Source organism: Takifugu flavidus, chromosome 2 (assembly GCF_003711565.1).
Source record: "Takifugu flavidus isolate HTHZ2018 chromosome 2, ASM371156v2, whole genome shotgun sequence".
NCBI classification, from domain to species: Eukaryota; Metazoa; Chordata; class Actinopteri; order Tetraodontiformes; family Tetraodontidae; genus Takifugu; species Takifugu flavidus.
The window spans coordinates 9,532,007-9,549,222 of NC_079521.1; the positions used below are offsets into that span (position 1 = coordinate 9,532,007).

General features: G+C 50.9%; 1 protein-coding gene across 5 annotated transcripts in view; it reads left to right on the top strand.

Moving 5' to 3' along the window:
- Window positions 1–17,216, top strand: part of LOC130515078 (SH3 and multiple ankyrin repeat domains protein 2-like) — a 76,937-nt gene that overhangs the window by 36,249 nt on the left and 23,472 nt on the right. For all 5 annotated transcript variants that reach the window (XM_057015120.1, XM_057015096.1, XM_057015085.1 and 2 more), the window contains 5 exons: window positions 4,762–5,173; window positions 9,660–9,799; window positions 10,302–10,415; window positions 13,024–13,105; window positions 15,655–15,737. In XM_057015120.1, coding sequence (XP_056871100.1) covers window positions 4,762–5,173; window positions 9,660–9,799; window positions 10,302–10,415; window positions 13,024–13,105; window positions 15,655–15,737 — 831 coding nt within the window. The remainder of the gene's footprint in view (window positions 1–4,761; window positions 5,174–9,659; window positions 9,800–10,301; window positions 10,416–13,023; window positions 13,106–15,654; window positions 15,738–17,216) is intronic.

Below are 17,216 nucleotides of genomic sequence, written 5' to 3' on the forward strand. Positions count from 1 at the left end.
CGCAGGTCTTTGCAGCTGGACTCGGTCCCTCTGTGGGACACTGGCTGGACGTCAGGAGGACGCCGAGACTTTGCTGGAAACAGCTGCAGCAACATTCACTTTTTCTTATATAAATACCAGGGAAAAGGGTTCTACTGCCGGTTTCACGGTTTCAGATTTCCACGTGACTGATGGACGGTCTGGTTTGTGCTTTTTAGAGGCGTTTTTGTCTCTCTTTTATTGATTTAGTGGAACTTTTATTGAAGAGAGAGAGCGAGAGAGAAGGGGGAGGGAGAGAGGAGAGAGGAGGTGTGTGAGGGGCGGGATAATGACTGTCGCATGCGTGTGTGACAGTGCGCGCGTGTGTTCGCGGAGGGGCTCGAGCTGGAGGCGGGTGTTGGTGGAAGGTGTCGCCGGGACGATGAGCGCTGCGCGCGGCTTGGGCGCTGCGCTGAGTCGCTGTCCGCGGTGCTGAACGCCAAAAGTCCAAACTCCTGCGATGCTGAACGAGCCGCGACGCAAGTCGGAGCAGCAACGGAGCGAAAATGAAGTCGATCATTAATGCCTTAAAGAAGGAAGGTAAGCCCGAACGCCTGCTCTTGAACTTTTCTCACCGCGTCCGACGCTCCGTTCGCGGGAAGTTGGCGTAAAACCTCCGTGAGCCCGGTGGAAACGCGGAGCTGAAGTGCGCTGGCGTGCGCACTTTGTACCGAGCGTGACTTTGGGTATTTCTGTCTTCTTTAATAGGTCGCCGTGTATTTAGGTTACACGAATAACCTGCAAGTTTTCCCTTTTTTCTGAGAAAGAAAATGAGACACCGCCAGCGGTGGAGCAGTTTTTAGGTCAGAGAGGAGCCGAAAGTGGGACTCTGGTGGAGAACCCGGAGAACCGGGCCGATCTGCCCGCGTATCAGAGCGCGTTGGTGGTGTTGAAATCATCCGCTGCTGTTTTTCTGAATGAAGACGCGGAAAGCAGCCAGAAACGTGGATTAGCCGGAGCCGCCTCTGCTGCCGCTGCCGTCGGTGCCTTAATGAGCAGCACCGACGTGATTAACGGAGCTGTCAGACGGATTGAGCGCAGAGGTCGAAGGTTCTGGACTTTTCTTTGTCTAGAAAGACAGAAAACAAACAGGATTGATCATCCAGGACAGACGGCTGTGTTTTAGGCTCCGCAATTATGGTGCAAAAATCGCAAAATGTGGTTCGTTGTCAAAGAACTGAGAAGAAAATTGCCGGTGAAATCACCTGAAACTGCACTAAAATCCACCGTTGGTGTTTCCGTTCAGGTGAAATCCTCATTCATTCCGAACCAAACACCTAAAACTATAAATGTTGGTGGGGGGGTTGATCCACTGAATCATCAACAAGTTGCGTCATCACAGTGTCCTTTCACATAACTGTAATTTACCCCATCTGTCGTTCTCAGCCACGGGAGCGCACTGCATTGTGGGATTTCTATCTCAGGAAGCCCTGCGCATCTGGATTAAATCGCGATGGACTCCACATGTTCAAGAACATGGCTGAGTCAGATAGAGGCTCCCTGGGCACCCCTCATGTTCTGAGGTGGCCGTCTGTATATCTGGGTCCTGTCCAATAACAGGGCTCAACATCCCAGAGCAATAAAGGGAAATAGAGATTTTATTTCAGTATGTATCATCGTTATCATCATAATGTCATCAACACCCAGCAAACTCTTTGATGCGCCTGGTCATTGCCATGACAACAGCCACATGTTCAATCCTTTCATCAATGTTCTAAGTGTCAGAGGTTTTCCTCAAGCACCGTGAGATATTTGACATTAATTTCACCCTGCGCCATGATCCGCTTTAGGCTCCGCCCACTTGGTGGACCTGGCAGGTGCCGGACCAACGGTGCCGTTATTTCTTTTTTCCACATTAATTAAGTAATGTCAGACGAGCTGAGAGTGTGATGATGATTATGTGAAGACCAGATTAAGACCAGAAGACCAGAACCAGCCTTTAAGGGTCCGGTTCGGGACCAGCCTATAAAAGCCTGGTTCAGGACCAGCCTGTAACGGTCCGGTTTGGGACCAGCCTGTAAGGGTCCGGTTCAGGGCTAGCTTGTAAGGGTCCAGTTTGGGACCAGCCTGTAAAAGCCTGGTTCAGGACCAGCCTGTAACGGTCCATTTGGGGACCAGCCTGTAAGGGTCCAGTTCGGGACCAGCCTGTAAGGGTCCGGTTCAGGACCAGCTTGTAAGGGTCCGGTTCGGGACCAGCCTGTAAGGGTCCGGGCCTGTAAGGGTCCAGTTCGGGACCAGCCTGTAAGGGTCAGGGCCTGTAAGGGTCCAGTTCGGGACCAGCCTGTAAGGCTCCGGTTCGGGACCAGCCTGTAAGGGTCAGGGCCTGTAAGGGTCCAGTTCAGGACCAGCCTGTAAGGCTCCGGTTCAGGACCAGCTTGTAAGGGACCGGTTTGGGACCAGCCTGTAACGCTCTGGTTCAGGACCAGCCTGTAAGGGTCCATTTCGGGACCAGCCTGTAAGGGTCCATTTCGGGACCAGCCTGTAAGGGTCCAGTTCGGGACCAGCCTGTAAGGCTCCGGTTCAGGACCAGCTTGTAAGGGTCCGGTTCGGGACCAGCTTGTAAGGGTCCGGTTCGGGACCAGCCTGTAAGGGTCCATTTTGGGACGAGCCTGTAAGGGTCCGGGCCTGTAAGGGTCCAGTTCGAGAACAGCCTGTAAGGGTCCAGTTTGGGACCAGCCTGTAAGGGTCCGGGCCTGTAAGGATCCAGTTCGGGACCAGCCTGTAAGGGTCCCACTCAGTTTCCAGGTAGATTTTTCTCTCTGACAGAACCACACACGCTTCAGTTGACATTTGGACCAAATGCTGCCCTCTGGTCTGGTCCTCATCGCTGGTCCGGTCCTCATCGCTGGTCCGGTCCTCATCGCTGGTCCGGTCCTCATCGCTGGTCCGGTCCTCATCGCTGGTCCGGTCCTCATCGCTGGTCCGGTCCTCATCGCTGGTCTCATGATCGTCTCTGCCAGATATTTTCCAAAAGCTCTGTGAACTGTTTGACTTTGGAGTCCCGTCTCCTGCAGTTTGTCCTCTGCTCAACCTCTCATCCACTTCGAGAGAGTTCCTCTCGCTTTTCTCTCACTTTTCAGCACAGATTGCAGCCTAAATTAGCAAAGGAAAGAGGCCTTCTGGTTCCCAGAGGTTAACATGTCCACATCTGGAAGGAGAACCAGAGCTCCTGCCTGTTTTCCTGACACCTCCCTGCTAAAGCTTTAGTGTGAAGACGTGACCAGAAAAAACAGACACAGGAGACACGTGTCCCCTGTACAACAAAGACGTGTGTGTGTGTGTGTGTGTGTGTGTGTGTGTGTGTGTGTGTGTGTGTGTGTATTGTTGGGAGTGTGGACAGATTTTAAGAGAGAAAAAAATGGACAAATGTCAGAAAAAACTGGCTAATAAAAGATTGGGTCCACGTTGGACCGTGACCACGGGACATTAGTCAAAGTTTGACGTGAGGTGCTGAGGGCGGCATCATATCGGGGCTTCTGGTTCGTGGCGACACGTCTGATCACACGTTATTTTAACCAGTCGCGGGCGCAGCCACAGGCGTGAATGCGTTTCCCGTGGAAACACCGTGTTCTAGACGGCCTTAAAATAACACCAGCCCTCTGCGGGACATCGGGTCGGTCGCCTCGTGTCCGTCGGTACTTTGGGGGGAATTTTGTGAACTCCGTTTATCTGGGACTGTTATGGGAATGTCACAGCTGTGTCAGGAAGTAGATTTACATTTTTTTATTACGTGAGCGAGGAATCGTGACGGTGACGACTGCTGACTGTTCTGGTCTAATAGAGCTGGTTGGCCCGGTTCGTGGTCGTCTGTCTGCCTTTCAAAGACAGAACAAAAGCAAGATAAATGCTGTCACGCACCGATCGGGTCGAAGCCGAACTGTGGTGCGACCGTCATCGTCGTCTTCATCTTCACGTCTGTCACCGTTTAGCCGAGCTCCTCCCCCCTGACCTCTGACAGGCGTCTCAAGAGTGATTAATTAAACTCCACTGATTGCTTTTCCAGCTGTTACGCAAGAACCCCACTTTTTTTTCCCACCCCTTGATAATTAATTTGTGTGATTGTTTGAGAACTGGAGCTCCAGTTCACCCATCCAGGCCCACTCCCACCCCCAGCGTGCTGCCCCACTGCAGAGATTAGCCCGCTAACCGCTCCATAATGTGCTAGCTCATTAGGTATCAGCATCTTCCCTGGTCACCAGGCTGCCAGGACAACACCAGCTGGTAACCAGGTTGTTGGAATGGTTTCAACCCCACTGAGATGGCAGCAGTGACGGCTGCAGTCGTGTCAACGGGCGTGTGTGTTTGTGTGTGGCCTGTGGCGTCGTGTTTATGCTCTGACTTGTTCACATCACAGAATACATCAGGAATTCAGCTCTTGTGTCAGAGGGCGGATAGAATTAAAGCTGTAGGGGAGCCAGACCCTGTGACACGACTGTGACCCAAAAATACCAGTAAATCCAGCAGGGAATGGCTGGAAAAACTGGAGCGTCCTGGAATGACAGAGTCAAAGCACAGATCTTAATCCCAGTAAAAAGCTGGGGGTGATCCGTCCATGTACGAAACTCCTCCGCCGTCACTCATTTTAGAGAGTTCTGGGGACTGACCTTTATTGGTCACCAGAACTTAGATCTTCTCCACAGAGAGTGGATTAAACGCAGCCACGTGAGCATGTCTGAATAAAGACGTTGAGCCATGAGTTTGTCTGAGGCGCGGTGCCGCTCTGACTCTGTGGTTCCTCCCCAGTGCCTTTCCGTGAGGCTCCAGCCTACTCCAAACGGCGCCGGGGTCCATCAGCTGGTAACGGAAACGACCAGTCGCCGTCCTCGCTGTCAGCCCCGCGGGTCCTGCTGCGGTCCAACAGTGACAACAACCTAACGGTCAGTCAGTACCAGCAGTCCCCGAGCAGCTGGGCGTCCGGACTCCAGCAGCACCAACACAACCAGGCCCACCTGCAGAGGGTCCCCCAGCAGGGCCACTCGCAGCCTGGCTCCTCTGCAGTCCATCGCAGCCTGTCACCCCAGCTGCTCCAGCAGATGCCCAGCGGCAGCCCCAATGGCAACGTGGTGGTGCGGACCATGGGGAGGGGGGCGCGGAGCCGCTCGCCGTCCCTCAGCAGGCTCGGGGAGGAGGTGAGACGGGCACACCGGCAGCCCAGGTAAGAACTTTAACATCCGCCGGAGTCAGATGGTGGTCAAGGAGGTCCGGTGTTTTACTGGTGACGTGTAAACGCAACAAAGATGAGAGAGTAAAAATTGATCATGAGTTTGTCAACATTTATGGTGACTTGGTGGGCAGAGGTCTGACCACACGTCCAGGAAACGCTGACGTAGCTGTTGAGCACGTGAGGTAGACGTAATAGTAGTAATAAGATGTGTTTTATGCTCTGCTGACCTTCCTCGCGAGTGTGTGTGTGTGTGTGTGTGTGTGTGTGTGTGTGAGTGTGTGTGTGTGTGAATCATATGCTTCGGAGGTGAAACCTGCAGATGGAGATGACTCAGAACTGTCACACCTCACATTAAGTATTGGGTTTGACCTCTGACCCCAGCTGAGGTCACGCCAAGTTTCACACTGGTCACATGACTCTATGCTGCCGCTACGTTGGCACACAGAATTATTTTTTCACACACTTCCATCGCGGAGATCTGCGATTTTCCCGCCGCTGCTCCCCGGAGGCGATCTGTGTCAGTATATCCTGCCCCTCCGACAGATGTGGCCCCCAAAATCCGCCACACTCGGCGTTTCAGGCGTCAACGACCTCATTTCCTGTGTGGTACAGTTCACCCCCCCAACCCCATCCCCCATGCTCTATAATGTATGACGGTTTCCTCTGGGAAACATGCCATCAAAGCAACTCTGGCTTCCTACTCTAGCCATAGCAACCGTTGCTACGGTTACCCACAGGACAATTTGTAAATCCTCGCAAGTTTCTGTGTTTTTTTTAAATATGGCTGCTTTTGGATGCTCCAAACTTTAAAGTGTGCGCGCGTGCGCATGTGTGCGTGTGTGTGTGATCTGGCAGAGGCTTATTGTGTGACGTTAGATTATCTTGAAGTGATGTAACTGACTCTCCCGATAAAGACATATGCTCTTTGGCCTCTTCCTCTACCTCCACCACCTCCTCCTCCTCCTCCTCCTCCTCCTCCTCCTCCCCCTCCTTGGCAGATAGACACATTTGAGCACCAACACTACCCACACGCCGCTCCGCTGCCTCTGTCCAACCTCGTCAGGAAAAAGATGCGGAGATGAAGTGTTAGAATTAAGGCAGGATGAAGACCAGCGAGGAGGAGGAGGGCGCTGAAGAAGAGAGAATAAAAGCAAAGAGTGAGGGGTTTACAATCAGGGTTGAGGGGGAGACAAAGTGTGGGAGGAGACGAGAGACGGGTTCGAGCACCGGGGGAGGACAGCAGCATGAGCAACGCCGCGGCGTCTTTTGACACACGTCACTAAAAACCTTGAGAGGCGGCAGAGTTTTTTTTTTTTTTAATCTGAGAGGAGAGCGAAGCATCTTCACATGCTCTTAAAGAGTGAATCACAGGGAAACACACACACACACACACACACACACACACACACACAGCCGCTCCATCACAGGGGTCCAACCAAGCATCCAGTGTTTCCATCAGAACACTGGTAATGGGTCAAAGGTCAGCCATGGCAGATTTGGGGACACCTACTGATGAGATCATCGCGTTACCCTTCGGAAGAGCCGAGACGACCGCAGAAGCAAACGAGAATTAACTGATGGCAGAAATAGTGTGAAATCGTCTGAGTCAGCATTAAAAATTGGCTATATGTCGGGTTTTGTTTATGTTTTTTTTATTTAAATCGCACAATTCTTCAGACAAAGATGTTCAGTGAGTTTGAAGCGTCGACAGAGCAGCTGCGGCTCTGTGTCCCAGAGAGAGACCAGGGACAGGGAGCTGTCTTCAGCTTCCCCCTGTGGACGCTGGATGGGGGTCAGAGGTTAGGGGGTGCCTCAGAGCACCAGTATCACCAGTAGTGAGTTTAAACCAGAGGGGTGGAGCTTTGGCTGCGGCCTGTTTGGACAGGGACCGTCCTCAACTTTGTCCTGTCACATTGTCCCTGGGAGGACCGTCCTGCTGAGTTTGTCTCTTAGAGGACGTTCAGGTCAGGACTGTCCCAGGCTTTACTCACAGAGACACAACGACACTGTAAAATCGTTATTTCTGTGTCCAATAAAAGTGAAGCTGGGCCTGACGTCCCCACCTCGCTGCCCTTTAATGCTCTTTATGCTTCCTCCGTCATCCTCTCCTCTTCTTCTTCTTCTCCAGTAATCCCTTCCCCCCTTCATCCTCCAACTTCCACCCACACATGACAGTTTCTCTGAGGCATCCCTGAGCTCCCACTTGACATGTCATTTGTTAGAATGTCACATACACACATGTGACACTAACACACATGTCTATCTATCACACCACACACACACACATACACAGCACACACTGACAGCTGTCAGTCACCATCAGGGCGTCATGGCAACAGTTTCCCAGCTCATTGTGGTGAGAAATGACATGTCCAGCATGAGGACCGACTCAGTGGACCAGAGACAAGTGACACAGAGATGTCCAGGATGATCCAGCACACAACTCCGAGAGCATAAAACTGGAATAAAAACCAGATCAGCGTTGTCGTATGTCAGCTGTGAAATGTGATTCTGGTCCTTTCCAACGCAAACATTCGTGATTTTCACTTCAAATTAGCTGCTTTTCTTTATTAATAAGTTTTAGGTGATTAAAATGACTCACCTAAAAGGCGGCGTTTTCCACCTGATCACCAGTGGCCCCCAGATCTCTTTGATCCTTTATTAGTTATGAAGTCACGTTAGATCGAATCTGAATATACAGCAGAAATATGAATGTTGACAACGCAGCTCTGGAACACTCCTCCTCCCTCTCTCTTTCTCCCTCTCTCTTTCTCCCTCTCTCTCTTTTTCTCTCCATCTCTTTTTCTCTCCATCTCTCTATCCCCGTCTCACTCTCCTCTTTCATTTCTTCCCCCTCTCTCCATCCTCCCCTTTTCTCTCTCTTTATCTCTCTCTCTCCTCCCTGTCTCTCATCCAATAATATCCCACATTGTGCGCTGCTGGTAATAACCACAGCTGGCAGATAAACACCTCAAAGCCACCTGGGTAATCACCAAAATAAAAGAAACAACAGGAACAACATGCTGATGTTAGTGAGGTTCTCCAGAACGGGCGGCTCGGTTCTCAGGCAGTCGGACTCGCTTTGATGTACTTTTGAATAAAAGCTGTGAAACTTCAAAAGGTTGCCGGTGGATTGTGTTGGTAAAGTAAAGGAAGATGGTAAAAGAGAGCAAAAATATCGGATAATATCAAATATCGGCACGGCTCCGCGGCCTTCTGCTGGAAAACGAGCGAGCGGCGGCGTTCTGCGGCGGCAAATGGGGTCAGCTCTCCGAAGGCCCGAGAAGGTTTGAGGAGGAGCGAAATCTACAGGACAAGGTGACCCAATTACTGCACAAAAACCATTTCCTTCCCTCTCTCCCTCCCTCATCCTCTCCTCTCCTCCTCCTGCCCTCCTATTTAATCTCTTCGTGACTTTCTGCGTTAACACCTTCAACTCTGCCAGCAAATCCTCTAGATTTTCGTCTCGTGGTTTTTTTTTCAAAACAGTTCAAGCATAGAAGTGTGAACACGTGAAATCTGACTCCTCTTTGAATCTCTCATCTCTACAGTGGGGAGCAAATGGGAGTTTTTCCGGTACCAGTTCGCTGTAAATATGTAGTTTCCTTTTTTTACTTCAAACACACAGGAAGAGACCCACAAACAAGCTCAAGAGAGCTGTCTATGATTAGGACGACTTTAAATAATGAAGCTTTTTGAAGCAACACAAATATCCGAGCGCTGATTATTTTGCTGCCGCCCCATCAATGTTGTTGCACACAACCGTCACTAGGCGGCGCTGCACTCTCACATCAGGGCCCCCCAGCTTGTGGCGCTGCTTCTCACGGAGGGCCACGCTGTCTTGATCCTCCAGTAGAATTTTCTCTCCCGCTGAAGTAACGTGATGCTCCGACGGAGGAGCGAGGTCGTCGCATGGGTGGTCTTTTACCCAGCAGCCACTGCAGCTCCGTGTCAGAGCGTGCCCCAGTTTGCTACTGCAAGGCACGTGTCCTCCAGCCTCTGAGCATCTCCTCTGCATAATTGGCTTCCGTGTGTGTGTGTGTGTGTGTGTGTGTGTGGCAGAGAGGAAGCAGGGAGGGGAGTGATGCATCATGGGCATTTTATTTTGTGTCACTGATTATTTGCTGTTGTATTCTGGACCCAATTCAGTTGATAATTAAGCTAACATGATGTTTGATGAACCTGAGGTGATATTTAGTTCCTGCTGAAAGAATCCTCATCGTTTATCTTCTAGCTTCTATACACTTGTTTTATAACATGCAGGTCAGGGGGAAACTTTCTATCATTCTCTGTTATTCAGTCACTTCCACCTTCTTTGTGGGGGGGGGGGGGGCAGTCCAGGTGCTGAAGGGGCGGTCAGAGGGCATTTTATTCTGCTTTGTCCACGTCCCTCCTCTGTAAAGTCCTCCAGGGGGCACTTCAGCACCGGGGTAGGAGATGTCGGTGGTTCTGAGCTCTGCTGTCTGTCCTCTCCCAGTCCCAGCACTCACGGGGAGGTGTTGGGCCCCAGGAGGAAGCTGTACAGCGCCGTTCCCGGCAGACATTTTGTGGTAGTTCGCCCTTACACCGCCCAGGCCGAGGGCGAGATCAACCTCTACAAGGGCGACAGGGTCAAAGGTGAGTCAGGACTAAACGCACGTTTGTAAACGCGTCCATGTGCTGATTGAATGTGCTGATCCCAACCAGAGAGGAAAACGTAGCCCCCCCCCCCCATCTGAGTAATGAAATCAAAACCGACTCACCTCTGCCGCCATCTCTAATCGTGTCGAGGCGACAGGAAATCAGACAGCAAATTACCATAACTGATGGAAACGAGTCCCTGAGCTGTGCAGGAATCAGACGGTCCTGGTGTGCAGACGTTCAATCAGCAGCAACAACAATCAGACATTTGTATTTATGGTGATCAGACAGTTTTAATCTATCAGGATTATCCCCACTCATGTGTGTGTGTGTGTGTGTGTGTGTGTGTGTGCTTGCACTTGCTCCATACTGTGTACCAAAATACTCATTCTGCTATCAGAGTGAGGACGTTTTGTCTGGTCCCCACAACTTTGAGGGACTGTTTGAGGGTTTAGACCTGATTTTAATGTTGATGTTCTTTTCACCTGTTCTGGTTCAGTTCTGAGCATCGGAGAGGGGGGCTTCTGGGAGGGCAGCACCCGAGGCCAAGTGGGCTGGTTTCCATCCGACTGTGTGGAGGAGATCCCAGCCAAGGCCACCGAGGAGCGGAACTGTGAGTCTGATCTCGCCGTTAATGGCGCCGTACATTTCCAAAGATTGTGCGTTATTTGCTTCAGTCCAAGCGAAGACACAGGTCTGGGGACGCTGGTCCGGGGACAAAGTCTCTTCGTTCGGTCCCACCACATGAAAAAACCAAAAGCCCTGGATGAGCTGGATGAATCTCTGTCTCTGTGCCGCTGTGCGCTGAACTGAGCGCTTTATCGCTCTGCTAACTCGGCTGTGCCCTGATGTCCTCTGGGTGCCCACTAATGAACATATCACGCTACGCTCCGTCCCCCGTAAACATCACATCTTTCTTCCCTCGCGCGGCCGCTGTCGGCGAGAGCAAACCTGTCCTCCTCCCGTCTGTTGAATTATTGAGGCCGAGCGAGCCCCCCCGTGCGCTTGCCCTGACAGCCGCGATTGAGGCTGAGATCAACTTCCTCTTCTCTGGCTCTTTGTCTCGTTCTTCTGGTTTATATTCAGGGCCGCTGGCACAGAGGACGCAAAGTGTGTCCAAACTGGCCTCAGGTCGGCAAAATCAAGGCCACAGTATGGTGGCTCGCAGAGGCCCGTTCCAAAGGGGGCCAAGGCCCCGGGGCTGCGTGTGTGTGTGCGTGTTTGTGTGTGTTAGCAGTGTCTGCGTCTGAGAGAGCAACACTACACGTGTACAGGAAAAAGGTGGAAAAAGGTTCAAATCCAGGCTGATTTGACAGGTGGAGCGCTTGGTTCTGTCCAGTGTGAACCGCTCCCACTGACCCTGTGACCAAAAAGAGGTGGTCTCATCCCAATCATCTGCTTAACACACAGAAAACAGGAGCGAAAGCCCATAATCACATGGTTTAAGGCGCGGGATTATGGGTGGACGTTTGTTTCTGTGGGATTAAACTGGACTAAATCACGTATCGGCTTACAGTTCTGCGTGGATGAATCGGCGATAAGCGTGAACCCACAAGGAGCTCCGGCATTGGATTCAGGCAGATGACTGTAAACACGCCCGTAGCAACCAATAACACCCCAACAGACCCTTAAGTAAGAGGTTATAACGCTGGCACAGGCTTTTCATATTTCCAAATATGACCTGAGCTCAGTGATATCAGGAAATGTCAGAGAAAATATGTTTGAGTCGATATTTACATGCAGGTCCGGTGTGTTTGTTTCTTCTCATAAGTGAAGTGTGTTCATTCTTGTAGGTTTCACCATTTTTTACACACCTTTAACTTCTAATCCCTCTAAATTAAAAAAAAAAGATGCTGCTTCAGTGCACGTTGTCAGGATTCACGTTCAGACGCTGACGTGGGCCGTAAAGAGCCTCAAACGCGCACACACACACACACACACACACACACACACACACACATTCACGTCTCAGCGTCCTCTCATGCTCCAAAGACTTTTTTAATTTCATCATCATCATCATTATCATCATCATCTTAAACAATTCCAGGTGAATAGGACAGAGTAGAATCTAATGTGTCTAAATGAATTTCCTGAGTTCATGTTGTGCTGCGTTGCTCTGGATGGGATGTCTGTGTTCATCAGCCTGTCGTCTGAATGTTGTGGCGAACACGTTAACAACTGGAATTACAACTTGCAAAATAAAAGTTGAGGTTTAATAATGCAAACGTTTGATGCATGATTAAAATTCCCCCTGTCGAAATGAAGAGCGGAGCCTTTAAAGTAAAAGCCTGTAATGTTTAATGGTTTAAGATGGCGGTGACCACGGTCACATACGCTGGACCATCAGCAGAACCAATCACAGGTCCTGGTCAGGAACAATGACAAGATTTAGACGGTGAGGACAGAAAGCCAGAGAGGTAGAGATATTGCTGACAGGAAGTAACTGTTCTGTGTCCATAGAAACCGTTGCTATGGAGTGTGACGATGTTGAGGATCTCTCCTCATCCAGAGGCTCTTTTTTTCCTTTCCCATTGTCCGTTCCAAAAAAAAAGAGACAACAACACTCAGGTTTTTCCTCTGTGCCGGTCAGTCATGGTCTTCCAGCTTCAGCCTCCCTCTGCGGATCTGATGCTGAGGATGTGGAGTCAGGGGCTCGGGGGGGGCGGGGGAGGGAGGTGTGGCGAGCGTTCTTGCAAAGATGACGAGATGTAAGCCGGATCAGAGGAGATGGAGTTTCTGTGAAAGTGCGACAGCTGGTGCGAGAGATGGATGTGAAGGAATGAAGAAAGGGGGAGGAGCTGGCGACAAACCGCGGCGGGAGGAAACTAAACTCTGCACAGATCTGCTCCTCCAAACTGGGACTTTCACACGAGCTGCTCGCTTCAAACGTAGTTACACACGCTGAGGGAACCAGAGGCTTCAGGATCTTCAGGATCTCAGTGTGTGTAATGAGAAATAAACCCGTATTTTGACTGTATTTAGGGCGAAATCTTGGTTCATCCCATTAACCACTAATGCTAGCCTCTGCCTCTTTGATGGAAAGCTCTTCACCTCTCAGAAATCCAACACACCACAGCTTCACCTCCATCATAGTTCTCCCAGGAACACGAGGAAGTTCCAGCTGATGGCGGTGAAGCGCAGCTCCAACAGGAGGCTTGGGTCGGGTGTGTGTTCCCAGTAGTTGGGTGTGTGCACTGACGGTTTCCTGATGTGTTTGGCAGATTCCAGAGCGGATCGTGCTGACAGACGGAAGCTTTTCAGACATTACACCGTGGGCTCCTACGACAGCTTCGACGCCTCCAGGTAAGACCTCAGAAGAACACAGATGAGGCCGCAGCAGGACTGATGAGTGCACGGAGGTGGTAAAGAAGGTGTCGGTGCTGTCGACTAGCATGCTAACAGCGTCTGATGGCACTGGCACGTGCAGCTTATTGTTTTAGCTACACTACGGTGGGTCGCCCTTGCAGAGCCGCATCCTGGAGCTTCACCAAATCAGCCCCGCTCTCTCAAGCCTCTAGTGGGCCCTCATGACCAGTTTGCACCCACACCTGAGCTGCAGCGGCGCCGTCAACATCCATACATCCCAACATCAAACACGATAATCCACCTTGCGCAGCTGTTGATGTTTATTCCTTCAGTCTCTGATGGGTAGAAAGAGGGAACACTGGTCCAGCCAGATCCTGTCCTCTCCTCCGCCTGCTCTAATTGTAGAGCTCCCCCAGGATCAGGTCTTTGTGGTTCTGCTCTGCGCTTCTGTCACATCCAGTTCAAGAAGAGCTTCATTAGAAACGAGGCGGCGCCGCTCGGCTGTGAGCACCCACAACGAGCCCTCTTTACAATAATCAATCACAGGTGAGAGGACGTCCTGGTGGCCGCATGAATATGAATGAGCCGTCAGATCATCGCTGCTCCAACATCTTCTGGAGGATGTTGCGGCACGAGAGCGAGTGCTGGGGGAAACCCGGAGGCTCCAGGAGGAGCTGCTTCCTTCACTGAATACTGCTCTACTTCAAGGAATACGCAGCTAAAGCGGGGATTTTATTTTTCCTAAACCACATTCCCAGTAGAGTTCCTTTAAGACGTCTTCAGCCACAGCTGCACTTTGCCTGTGAAGATAAAACCATCCGTGTAAGAAGGACTGAATCAGGCCTGGACACAGACTTCAGTGGGAAAAGTAGGAAAAACTCAGAACTCCGGATTATCTCCACGTTTTCTGCAAGAACTTCACCATCATGGTGGCGGCTCCGGTTCCACCATCTCGACACGTGACAGCTAAAAATCTGAGCATCTCACGTGGACTATGAGGAGGAATAAGAACTTGGATTCCCTACAGGAGCCTCCCACGGCGGCGCTCGGATCCAAACGGGAATATTTTTATGCCTCACCGTTGCTTCCATGACTCATGTTCAGCTTAACGACACCTGAGATGAACCACACACACCTTCCGCCTGCTGGCTGAGGCTGTTGCTGTCACACTCAGGTGAAGAAGGTGTGATCACCTGTGGAGATACTCAGCAGTGCAGGCCCATCTCCTCTCAGAGAGCCCACGTTGCCATGGGAACCATCGCTAGGATGGCTGTTGCACCTTCATCCTGTGTGTTCCTCCATGTGTTCAGCAGTAATCCCCACGCACCAAACCAGCTGAATAATGATGAACAGCCAGACGAGGGAACGTCTCTGCTGCCGCCATGATCAGCACAGAAACCAGCAGCCGGGACAAACCATTGGATTCTTGTGGGGGGGGGGGGGGGGGGGGTGTTCTAGTCAACATCAGCAGAGGAACATAAAGCCTGCCAGAAAACTAGTAATAATAAATATCACAATTATCTTAGTTTGAGGTGAACAGTTTAAACAATTGTTGGTGTAACCACCTCTCAAGAATCCAGATCTGTCTCAGATGGACCCACAGAGGAGCTCGGCTCAGACAGGTGGCCGAACAACGCAGCCACAGGTGTCCGAACATGGCAGCCAATCACAAACGTCGCTTCTCTGGCCCCGCCCCCTCCAGCTCTTAGATCCCATCCGAACTTTTCTTCGTGGCAAATAATAAAGACCAGAATTAAATTAGTTTTATTCGTTTTTATTCATCTTTTCTGTAGTGTAATTAAATCATTCACGTGAACAGCGAATTAAATTTAGACACTGTTACAACTTTACGCTGCAGGTCCCCCCAACACACACACGCACACACACACGCACGCACTCCCTCCGTCCGTCCGTCCCTCCCTCTCTCTCTCTCTCCCTCGCTGCGGAGCACCTCAACTTCTACCACGGAGTCTCCCTCCCTCCTCGCCGTCTCTCTCCCTCCGCACGCCGGTGAGCTCCAGCTTTCCTCCCGCCTCACCGCCAGGTATCTCTAGCCCGATGCCGCTCCTCCCTGCCGCCGCTGCAGCAGTGCGAGGCCGCCGGCCGCAGCGGCAGCATCGTCTCCATCACCCGCCGCGGAGGTAACTGCGCCGCCGACCCCGCGTCTCCGCGCCGGAGAGTCGGGCGCAACTGCCGCTTTCGGGAGGGGAGGGGGGCTTCTTGTCCTCGTCGTTTCCTTTTTCTCCCTCCGTTTCTTTCTCCCTCTTCGGGATCGTCTCTGTTCTGGAGATGCTGTCGCCGGGCTGTCGGTGCCGCTGTCAGACCGTTTGATATCTGGAGAGGCCGGAGAGGAGGCGGAGGAGGAGGAGGAGGAGGAGGGGGTGGTGGTGGTGGCGGTGGGGTGGGGTCGGGGCTGCCCTGCCCTGCCCCCGGCCGGACTAGCTCTCCTCCAGCAGCATGAACCTCCACTCGGGCAGGGCGTCCGTGGCCATGCTGCGGATGATGGGCTGTGCTAACGGGCGCTCTGCTCGGCATCTCCTCCACAGTGACTGCGTGGTGGACGAGAAGACCGTGGTGCTCCAGAAGAAGGAGAATGAAGGATTCGGCTTCGTTCTGCGAGGGGCCAAAGGTAGGAACGTGCATTTTGCGGGTGTCTGTTCTTCACTCTGCACTTTGCTCTGTCAGAGCAGCTTTAAGGGTCGCGTTTATACACTTTGGTGCAGATTTGTGCGCGTGTCTGCGTGTGTGTGTGTGTGTTTTTCTGCAGTAATAAGAGGATAAGCAAGACCGAAGTGATGATGCTCGATCTCCTCCAATAACAACATGCTCCAAACACGCAGCAAATCTCTATTCTGAGCCGCAGCTGCACATTTTGACGTATTAGATTCAGGACTGACGTAAACATCTGTACTGCGAGACTTCTGCTGACGTCTTCGGCTGGTGATTTCTAAACTGGAATTCTCTGTTCAGTACTCTGAGCTAAACTGATTTATATAAAAAAAAAAGTTTTAGCCATTACAGGTTGAATTTTTTGGGGGAGAAATTGTGGTTTGTGGACAGAATATTCATCATTTTGCTGATCACAATTTGTAACGACAAACACGTCAGTGTTCATATTCTTGACTGCATTGATCAGTCGTGCGTCCATTGATCAGTCGTGCGTCCAGAACAGTGATTACCCCCCCCCCAAATCATGAATGAGCTGTTGTGGTGCATCCAGCCACTCTGATATTTCACCAGGCCGTGTGATCTGCTCTAAAAATAGCCAGTTTGAGCTGCTGCTGAGTTGGTTTCTATGACAATTCTCACCATGTCAGAACCCACGTTGCATTCCACAACTGTTGGGGTGTTTTTCGTCACCGTGGTTACCGTCAGGAGGTAAATTTGGGACAGTGATGGAGGAATGTGGGTAAGAAGACGGCTTTTAGCTTTAAAAACCAGAAGAGTGTTCTCGTCATTCTGACACACTCCGTCACCCTGGGGGAACTGACCCAGCCGAGCTTATCCTGCACGGGGTGAACACACACACACACACACACACACACACACACACACACACACACGCACACACACACACACACGCACAGAGCTGTCACATAAGCTCACATCATCTTTTGCTCACTGCGATTCTGCTGTTTTTGCTTTTCCTCTACAGTGGCCCTGAAGGTCAAAATGCTACAACGATTCGCCAAAGACGGCGATGTTTCGCCAAGCACGTTACTTTAAAGCATTTCACACAAGGAAAAAGCAAGCTCGCACACTTTATTTCTGCATTTTGTGGATTGCGCAACGCAAAAACACATTTTCAAGGACCACTCAAAACTCTTGACAGGATTTAGATCAAATGTCCATTTTTGTCAAATAACAGAAAGCAAGTGTTCGGTATTTTTTTATCTTTTCATCATTCTGTCTTTTTCTTACAAAAGAAAATGTAATTACAGTTTTACAAAACACCTTTTCACTCTCAAAACACTGACAGCTTCACAGAACAAACCAAACCAAATTCCATCAAAGCCTTTCACAAAATACATTTATTTCCAAACAAACAATGAAAAATAAATAAATAAAACACAACAGGAAAGTCATAAATGACTTCATTTGAACCCTC